Source organism: Trichechus manatus, unplaced genomic scaffold, assembly GCF_000243295.1.
Source record: "Trichechus manatus latirostris isolate Lorelei unplaced genomic scaffold, TriManLat1.0 scaffold00089, whole genome shotgun sequence".
NCBI lineage: Eukaryota > Metazoa > Chordata > Mammalia > Sirenia > Trichechidae > Trichechus > Trichechus manatus.
The window spans coordinates 7,450,971-7,461,517 of record NW_004444025.1 but is presented as its reverse complement, the minus strand read 5'-3'; the positions used below and the strand labels follow the sequence as shown (position 1 = coordinate 7,461,517).

At 36.2% G+C, this 10,547-nt stretch overlaps 1 protein-coding gene across 2 annotated transcripts in view; it reads left to right on the top strand.

Moving 5' to 3' along the window:
- The window catches only part of FSTL5 (follistatin like 5), a 903,458-nt gene that overhangs the window by 669,828 nt on the left and 223,083 nt on the right, over positions 1–10,547 (top strand). For both annotated transcript variants that reach the window (XM_004382055.1, XM_004382054.2), the window contains one exon: positions 8,876–8,996. In XM_004382055.1, coding sequence (XP_004382112.1) covers positions 8,876–8,996 — 121 coding nt within the window. The remainder of the gene's footprint in view (positions 1–8,875; positions 8,997–10,547) is intronic.

The window sequence follows — 10,547 nt, the reverse complement described above, 5'->3', positions numbered from 1 at the left end:
TTCCAGCACAATGTTAAATAGGAGTGGTGATAAAGGGCATCTTTGTCTTGTTCCTGTTCTCAAGGGGAATGTTTTCAGCCTCTCTCCATTAAGAATGATCTTGGCTGTTGCTTTTGTATAGATGTCCTTTATTATGTTGAGAAATTTCCCTTCTATACTTATTTTATTGAGAGTTTTTATCAGGAATGAGTGTTGGGCTTTGTTGAATTCTTTTCTGCATCGATTGAGGTGATTATGTGATTCTTTTATTTTTTTTTATGTGGTGTATTACCTTGATTGATTTTCTAATGTTGAGTCATTCTTGCATACCTGGTATGAATCCCATTATTTTTTCAATATGTTGCTGAATTCTATTAGCTAGAGTTTTGTTGAGAATTTTTGCATCTATATTCATGAGAAATATTGCATCTATATTCATCTATATTCATGAGAAAATACTGTAATTTTCTTTTCTTCTTATTTCTTTGCTTGATTTTGTTGTCAGGGTTATGTTGACTTCATACAGTGAAATAGGGAGTGTTGCCCCCTTTTCTGTGTTCTGAAATAGTTTGAGTGGTACTGGTGTAAGATCTTCTCCAAATGTTTGGTAGATTTCTCCAGTGAAGCCATCTGTGCCAGGAATTTTTTTTGTGTGTGTGAGGTTTTTTATTACCTTTTCAACCTCTTCTCTTGTTAGGTCTGTTCAGATTTCCAACATCATTTTGTGTTAGTTTGGATAGGTAGTGTGTATCTAGAAATTTGTCCATTTCTTCTAGGTTTTCAAATTTGTTGAAGTGTACTTTTTCATAATACTCTGTTATGGTTCTTTTTGCTTCAGTTGGGTCTGTTGTAATGTACCACATTTCATTTCTTATTTGAGTTCTTTGCATCCTCTCCTGTTTTTCTTTTGTCAGTTTGGCCAGTGTTTTGTCGATTTTGTTGATCCTTTCAAAGAACCAACTTTTGGTTTTGTTTATTCTTCTATTGCTTTTCTATTCTGTATTTCATTTATTTCTGCTCTGATCTTTATTATTTCCTTTCTTCTGGTGGCTGTGGGCTTCTTTTGCTCTTCTCTTTCTATTTGTTTGAGTTGTGTAGATAATGTTTTGATTTTGTCCCTTTCTTCTTTTCTGATGTGTGATCTATTGCTATAAATTGACTTCTGAGCACTGCCTTTGCTGTGTCCCAAAGGTTTTGGTATGATGTGTTTTCATTCTATAAATTGCTTGTTTCTATCTCTGATCTCTTCTATTACCCAGTGGTTTTATGCAGGGTGTTACTCAGTTTCCACGTAATTGATTTTTTTTCCTTGCTTTTCCTGTTGTTAATTTCTACCTTGATAATGTTGTGGTCAGAAAAGATACTTTGTATTATCTCAGTGTTTTGGATTTCATTGAGAGTTGCTCTTACCTAAGATGTGGTCTATTCTGGAGAATGCATCATGTGTTTTGGAAAAGAATGCATACTTTGCAGCTGTTTGGTGGAGTGTTCTGTATATAGCTATGAGGTCAAGTTGGCGGATTGTGGCCTTTAGATCTTCTATATCTTTTTTGAATTTCTTTCTAGATGTTCTGTCCTTTATTGAGAGTGGTGTGTTGAAGTCTCCTACTACTATTGTGGAAGTGTCAATTTCTCTTTTCAGTGCTGTTAGAATTTATGTATTTTAGAGCCCCGTCATGGGTATGTAGATGTTTATTATGTTTACGTCTTCATGATGGATCATCCCTTTAATCATTATATAGTGCCCTTCTGTAACTTTTATCGTGGATTTTGTTTTAAAGTCTATTTTATCTGAGATTAGTATTGCCATTCCTGCTCTTTTTTTGGTAACTGTTTGGTTCATATATTTTTTTCCATCCTTTTATTTTTAATAAATTTACATCTTTGTTTCTAAGGTGTGTCTCTTGTACATCTTGTTCTAAGGTGTGTCTCCTTTTTTTTTTTTTTAATCCATTCTGTCACTCTCCATCTGTTTATGGGTGCATTGAGGCCATTTACATTCAGTGTAATTATTGGTAGGTGTGAGTTTATTGCTGTCATTTTCTTGTGCTTTTTTTGTGGTGCAGACATTTTCTTTGTTCCTCTTACTCTGCTGTGCTGAATTCCTTTTGTTTGTGGATATTTGCCATATATTTTGTTTTTGTAGATTTTCTTTTTAATGAGATGTTATGATTTTCTTCTTTATTTTAATGAGTAGGATTGCTAACTTTATTTGTGGTTACCATGAAATTTACCCTTATCTTCTTAGGTTTGAAGTAGTCTATTATTACTTGGTATTGCCTTGCCTTCCTCTCCTTTAGAAATTTCTATACCTACACTGTTTATTTCCTCTTTTATTGTTTTGATGTTGTTGTCATTTACAGATTAACCTCTCTGGTTCCCTGTTGTAAAACTTTTGATTTTTTATAGTCCTTGAGAGTCCATTTCCTAGGTTGTTATCTGGCTGGTGCGATCTTGCATCTTAGTTTCAAGCAGTGGTCTGATGTTATTTGTTCTCAAACTGAAGTACTCCCTTTAATAATTCTTGTAAGTTTTATATATGCCCTTATTTTCTGTTTATCTGGAAGTGTTCTAATTTCACCATCATACTTGAAAGAGAGTTTTGCAGGATATATTATTTTTGGTTGGTAATTTTTTTCTTTCAAGGTTTTATTTATGTCATCCCATTACCTTCTTGCCTGCATGGTTTCTGCTGAGTTATCAGAGCCCAATTTTATTGTTTCCCCTCTTTATGTGACTTTTCATTTTTCTCAAGCTGCTCTCAGGATTCTTTCTTTGTCTTTGCTTTTAGTGAGTGTGATTATGATAAGCTGTGGTGATTTTCTTTTGGAGTCTATCCTATATGGCATTTGTTGAGCATCTTGGATGGTCAGCTTTTCATCTTTCATGATATTAATGAAGTTTTCTGTCAGCAATTCTTCAATGATCCTCCTTTATTTTCCATTTTCTGTCCCTGTTCAGGAACTCTGATCAGTCGAAAATTTTTGGTTTTGATTGTATCACACATAATTCTCAGGGCTTCTTCATTTTTCTTCATTCTTTTTTCTGATTTCACCTCAAAGTTGTATCCAAGTGTTTGTCTTCAGTTTCACTGATCCTGTGTTCCATTGTTTCAAACCTGCTCCTCAGCCCTTCTATGTCACTGTCCATTTCTGAAATCTTGTTGTTTATCTTTTAGATTTCTTATTGTTATTTTTATATAATTTCTAGTTGTTAATTTATTTTGACATTTGTTCCTGTATTATTTTCCTGAATTCTTCCATTTTTGTCTGTATTTTCCATGAATTTGTCTGCCTTTTCCATGAATATGTCTATTTTTTCCTCATTTTTTTCTGCTTTTTGCTTCAATTCTTGGATAGCTCCAAATATTAGATTTGAATTCCTTATCAGGTAGTTCTAGTGACTTTTCTTCTACTAAAAAGTTATCTGGTATTTTATTTTGGATGCCTACTGGAACCATCTTGTCTTTTTTTTTTTTTTTTAATGTTTTGATACTGTCTTCTGTCTTCAGGACATTCATTAGTTATTTTCCTCGTTTATTGATTTTAGATTTGTTTGCTTCATCCTGCTTTTTTGTTTTATTTCACTATGTCTGAGCAGGTGGGATCTGTGTTCTTTATTGGTTACTCATCTGTGGGCACGATACTTTTCACCTACTAGTCCAATGGGCAAGGCCACTCACTCAACTATGGTACATCAGGGCAGGTGCAGTTGAAGGGAAGGGGCTGGGATAGGTTGTTTGTGGCATGTACTGGGCCCAGCAGGGTGGGCCAGGAGTCAATGCAGAGCAGGTTCCTGTATGCTATGCCCATGCTGCTTGGGGGTTTGATGTTCAGTGCATGGTGTAGGTAGACAGGAGGGAGGGGAGAGCTTGTGATGTGCAGAGCTAAGATCGGTATAGGAAAGAAGAGAGAGAGGAGAGAGAAACAGGTGCCAAAATAACAAACAAACAAACAAGTGCTGAGGGAGCTTGCCATTGGAGTGGAGAGATAAGAAACCAATAAATGGAGAAAAACAAAAAGGATTAAAAAAAAGAGAGAGAAAAATAAATAAAAAAAAATTAAAAAAAAAAAGATAAACCTTTAGGGATCCCACCAGCATCCAGGGAGGTAGCTCCCAAGCCTTGGGGCACAACCTGTCTAGAAGGGCAGAGATGGCACACAGCACCAGGTATTCAGGAGACAGGAAGGGAAGGAAAGCAGAGAAAGATGAGAAACTGAGAAATGAATAAAAACAAAAAGGAAAAGAGTAATGAAAAATAAAATAAAAATTAAAAATAATAATAATTATAAAATAAAAGTTTCCCAGGGATCCCACTTGCTCGGCTGCGCAGACCGGGGAATTGACTCCCACGCCACACAGTACAGCCCAGCTAGAAAGGCAGAGATGGCACACAGCACCAGGTATTCAGGACACCGGAAAAGAAAGTAAGTAGAGAGAGATGAGAAACTGAGAAATGAAGAAAAGCAAAAAGGAAAGAACTAAAAAATGTAATTCCTGCAGAGATCCTGTGGGCACGGCTGTGCAGACTGGGGAAGTGGCTCCCAATTCACTCAGTACAGCCCAGCTAGAAGTCTCCCAAGCTGTGAAAAGAAAAAGAAAAACAAACAAACAAAACAAAAACAAGAACAAATAAAAAAGGCCCCGGGGATCCCACCAGCATGGCGGCATGGACCAGGGAAGCCGTTCTCCAGCGGAGCAGCATTTCATAGCCTGTCAAAAAAAAACAAAGAGGGCACACAGAGCCAAATGTTTGAGAGAAAGTAGTCAGAGGTGAGAGGTAGGCAAGGAACCCAAGGAAGCCAAAAGAAGCAGCACGAGCAACAAAGAAAAGGCACTGAAGGATCCAGCCAGTGTGGGCGGGTCAAATCCAAGTGGCAGGGAGCTGGTGCCTCCTGGCCCAGCGACTGTAGCCAGACGGGAAGTGGCAGAGGCTGAGCAAGGGGTAGAAAGTTGGGGGTTGAGAAAGTGTATATTGCTGGTTACTGCGTGCTCTGTCTCCTGCTGGGAGCTCCATGAAGCTGCTTTCCCATACTCCCTGTCCACTGATCTCTGACAGGAGTCCAAGATGGCAAGATGCTGCGTTAGCTGATAGGAGACCTCCGCTCTTATCTCTTCTCATTCTCTGTTCTCTGTCAGTTTCTTATTCCATTTTGGTGTTTGACTGAGTTCTTTATCTCTTCGTTTGACACTTAGGGTTCCAAGATTGATGTTTGTCTCTGTTTCACTTAGTTTTTTGGGTCTTTGCTGTGGAGGGACGGTGTGGTGCTTCTGTCTATAGCACTATGTTGGCTCTGCCCTGGTTTGTTTTTACTTTTGAGCTATTGTGAGTAATTCTGTGATGTACAGTTTGTGTAGATATATTTTTAGAATTATCTTGGGTATATACCTACGAGTGGCATTGCTGGATCCTATGGTAACTCTAGCCCTGGTGATGCAATGGTTAAACACTTGGGTACTAACTGAAAGGTTGATGGTTTTAACCCACTAGTGGCTCTACGGGAGAAAAGACTTGATGATCTATTCCCATAAAGATTTCAGCCTAGGAAACCCTATGAGGCAGTTCTACTCTGTCATATATGGTCACTGTCAGTTACAATCGGCTCAACAGCAAACAACAGTAAGAACAATAGTAACTCTACTTTGAACTAGTTAGGAACTGCTACACTGTTTTCCAAAGCAGATGCACCATTTTGTATTCCCACCAGTTTCTCTGCTTCCTCATCAACACTTATCATCTGTCTTTTTTATTTTAGCCACCCTAGTGGGTGTGAAGTCATATAACATTGTGATTTTGATTTGCATTTACCTGTTAAGTAATAACACTGAACATCTTTTCATGTGATTATTGGACATTTACAAATCTTCTTTTGAGAAATGTCTATTAAAATTCTTTATCCATTATTTTAATTTTTTTATTTGTCTTTTTACTGTTGAATTGTAGTAGTTGTTTATGTGTTCTGGATATGAAACCCTCCTCACATATGATTTGCAAATATTTTCTCCCATTTTGTGGGCTGTCTTTTCACTTTCCTGAGAGTGTCTTTTGAGGTACAAAGTTTTTTTTTTTCTTTTAATTTTAGTAAAATCCATTTTATCTATTTTTCTTTGGTTGCTTGTATGTTGGTGTCATATCTAAGAAACTATTGCCTAATCCAAGGTTATGAAGATTTTCTTCTAAAATTTTCATAGTTCTTATAAATAAATTTTCCCTTACTACTTTCAAGATTCTCTCGGGCTTTAGCTTTTGACAATTTCAGTATGATGTATCTAGATGTGGAGCTCTTTTGTGTTTACCCCACTTGGAGCTTGTTGATTGTATATGGCCAGATTAATGTTTGTCATCAAATTTGTTACATTTTCAACCATTTTTTCCCCAGATATTCTCTCTTCCCTTTTCTCTCTCTCTTACTCATCTGAAACTCCTTTATGGATATGTTGGTACACTTGATGGGTGCCACAAGTCTCTGAATCTCTGTTCATTTTTCTTTCTTTCTTTCTTTTTTTTCTTTCTGCTCTTCAGACTGGAAAATCTCAGTTGACCTATCTTCGAGTTACCTGATTCTTTCTCTGCTATTTCAAAATGTTGTTGAGCCCCTCTAGTTAATTTTCCATTTCAATTATTGTACTTTGAATCAAGAATTTCTATTTAATGCTTTTTAGATATAATTTCTATGCCTTTATATCGATAGTTTCTATTTGGTAAGACATTATTTCCATATGTTTCCTTAATTTTTTAGCCATAAATTTCTTTAGTTCTTTGAATATATTTATGCGGCTAAATTTGAATCTTTGTCTAAGAGGCCCAATTTCTGTGATTGCTCAGGGACAGCCTCTGCTGACTTGTTTTTGTGTGTGTGTGTGTATGTATGTGTGGGATATAGTTTCCTGTTTCTTTACGTTTCATTTATTGTTTTTTTTTTTTTTTTGCTGAAAACTACACATTTTAAGTGATATAATGTGGCAACCACAGGAATATAATCTTTCCCTGTCCCATCTCCTGGATTTGCTGTTGTTGATGTTTATTGTTGTTGTCACTGTATTTAATGACCCCCCATACTAATTCTGTAAAGTCTCTTCTTGGCTATGTATATCCACTGGAAGTTTTTCTCGTTACCTTAGTGGTCAGCTAATGACTGGAGAGAGATTTCCTTAAATTCCTTGAATCATTCAATCTCCCAGGCTTTGCTGAAGCGCTTTGTTTGATATCACGCATTCAGTGCTCCTGCAGGCAGTTCACAATTTGCCTTAGCCTTCACTTTCTGCTTGTGCGGAGCCTCAAGGTCAGCCAGAGATGAGAAATCAGGAATTCTCAGGTGGTTGCGGGGCACCTGCATTGTTCTTCACAGGTGCATGCCTTCTCAATTCCCAGGAATGTGCAGAGCTTTTCCTAGTCCCCTGTGGACATCTTCTTCCCAGTTTTCCTTTTAATTTTTTTTGCTCAGCCTATCGTCATACTCAACCTGGATCTCTGCCACAGGAAACTGTGAGGATAAACAATTTATGCTGATTTTTTTCAACAAGGGCCTTAAGGGTAGGACTTATCACACAGAGAAAGCTTTAAGTCTTGCTCAAATAAAGAAAATTACTCAGAATGGAGGTTTTCAGGAAGCTGCCAGACAAATCAAACAGTGGCAATTTTCTGTGGATGGGGCCATTGGAGAACTCTGAATCTGTTCTTCCCCGTGCAGTGTCTGCTACGCATGGTGGTTTTCACAGCTAGCCTAGCGCAAGACTGTTGGTTTCAAGGCCACTAGAAGCTGTGAAAAAGGGGTATATAGGACAAGTTAAAATACAACAAAGATCACTTCTTACCAAGGTTCAGCAATCTTTTATAAGTACTCCGTGGATTGTTGCAAGCCTTTGTTTAATTTCCATCTTAAAATGTTGATTTGGACAATTCTTGCCAGTGTATTCGTTGCTTAAAGAGCAGAAGTCTGCTAACCAAAAGGTTGACAGTTTGAACCCACGCAGTGGCTCAGCTGGAAAAAGAGCCAGTGATCTGCTCCCATAAAGATTACAGCCTAGAAAACCCTATGAGGGATTTCTACTCTGTTACATGGGTCGCTACAAGTTGAAATTCAACTCAGTGGTCTCTAACAACCTAACAACATTCATTGCCTATTCTGAAGCCTTTACTCTGCTGTTATAGGGGTACTTCTTGGATTTGATTTTGACTGATAATGCTAGAACGATTTTGTTTTTCTTCCCCCCTTCCACAATGGTTATATATTTGTCCCCAGAGGTTTAAAATGGTATGGCTCTTTTATTCTAATGTATTGTTTATTTCTGGACTTAAAAAAAATTATATTAATATGACTGTAAATTTTTCCCTTAAGAACACATTGTTTTAGTGATCTTATCTGTGGATGTATATTATTAACAAGTCCTTGTGACCCAGGGGTTAAGAGCTATTGTAGCAGCAGTTCAAATCCACCAGCCACTCCTTGGAAACCCTATGAGGCAGTTGTACTTTGTCCTAAAAATTAATAGATAATTACAAGTGTGAAGAATATGATTAAGAGCTGTTTTGTTCATTTTAGCTACAAATTAGAAAATGTATGCTATAACTTTATTAATCTTAAATGTGTAATTCAAAAATAAAATAAATATATGGACTTTAAATTACTTTATATATAAATTCATGTATTTATAATAAATATCTAAAAGCTGTATTCATGAGTGAGAGTACAATTTTTAAACAAAACATGTCTTGAGAAAATGGTAATTATAGGTCCTCCACTTTATAGGCCTAACAATGATCATGTTGATAATTTTAAAACAATGTTTTAGTTGATTTACTTGGCTCCAAAATACACCTTTAAAATGTACTTTTACAATACATTTCAAGTGCAAAATCTTGTTTCATTTTATTTTATTTTGCTTTTTCCTATAGGACTTTGGAGATGATGGGTCTTTGTATATAACTAAGGTTACCACAACTCACATGGGCAATTATACCTGCTATGCGGAGGGCTATGAACACGTCTATCAGACTCACATCTTCCAAGTGAACGGTAAGAGGTGTGGTGTTGATATATATATATATCTATACACATATATGTGTATAGATATATATACTTTTTTTTGTTTTTGCTTCACTAGGTGTTCAAAGAACATCACAGTTGTCTAGGAAAGCGAGGCTTCCATTTTTTTAGTTTAGTCGAGGTTTCAATTTTTTGCCTTTTGGATCTTTATGTTTATGTGAAAGCTTTTACATTAAAAAAAAAAGTGCCAAAGTGAATATATACTATAAATTAGTACTACTTTTTCCTCATGAACTATTATAAAGTAACTGTTTTTAATTGGAAAATTTAAGCATAGGAAATTTAAATTACTCTTTCAGCTTTAGAATATCAACAATCAGGCCACATATAACTTTTGGAAACTGAAAAATTAGCCATCTTATAATTTGTAATCAGATCATCTGTGTAGTTATTTATCAATGACATAGAAACTTGTTATTCACGTACAGCAAATATTATACTCTTAATCATAAATTTAATGGCTACGAACATGACCAAGTAGCTTGATATAAGCCCTATATCAGAGCTTTGCTTTATTCCTGATTTATTTCAAATTTCATTTATGTACTTGAATTGATATAAGATTGCAAATATGATCCGTTAGTAAACACTGATTCATTTCTATAATTTATACTGATATATGTTAATATACTCTATGATTTATAAAAGAAGGCAGGACCTTACTGACTAAGTAGGAAATGTAAGTTGGCTAGTATGGTTGACATGAATTAAGAAGAAATTGGCAGAAAATGAGTTTGGAGAGGTAGCGGGGGATGAGATCATTGAGAGCACTGTGGACCTAATAAATATTCAGATTCTCAGTCTATTTGTAATACAAATCCATCAAAGAGTTGTGTTTATGGAGAGGTGCATCCTGATTTTTTTTTAGAAGAGTTGAAGCACTAAGATATGTTAGAAGGCTATTTTAGTTACTTAGGTGAGAGATAATGGAAGCTTCAGCTATGATGTTGATGGTGGAGATATAACAAAGTGGTCATATTTGAAATATATTTTGAAAGTAGATCTGACAATACCACTGATGAATGGCATGTGAGTGTGAGAGAAAGATTAAAAAAAAATGGACATAAGAATTGGAAAGAAGCAGCTGGGTGTATGGTGGTGCCATTAACTGCAAGTTTGGAGATAGGGTGAGATTAAAATATTATATATATGTATACAAATATGGAGCCCTGGTAGAGTGGTTGTCAGACTGCTAACCAAAAGGTCAGCAGTTCAAATCCATCAGCCACTCCTTGGAAACCCTATGAGGCAGTTGTACTCTGTCCTATAGGGTGGCTATGAGTTGGAATTGACTTAACGGTAATGGATTTGGGTTTTTTAAATTGTTTTTCTTGTTATTATTATTTCTATATTGTTTTCAAGGAGCCCTGGTGGTGCAGTATTTAAAGCGACTGACTGCTACCTGAAAGGTCAGTGCTTAAACCACCAGCGGCTCCAAGGACGAAAAATGTGATAGTCTGCTTCTGTAGAGAGTTAGCCTTGGTGGCACAGTCGTTAAGTCGTACATATATATATATATAT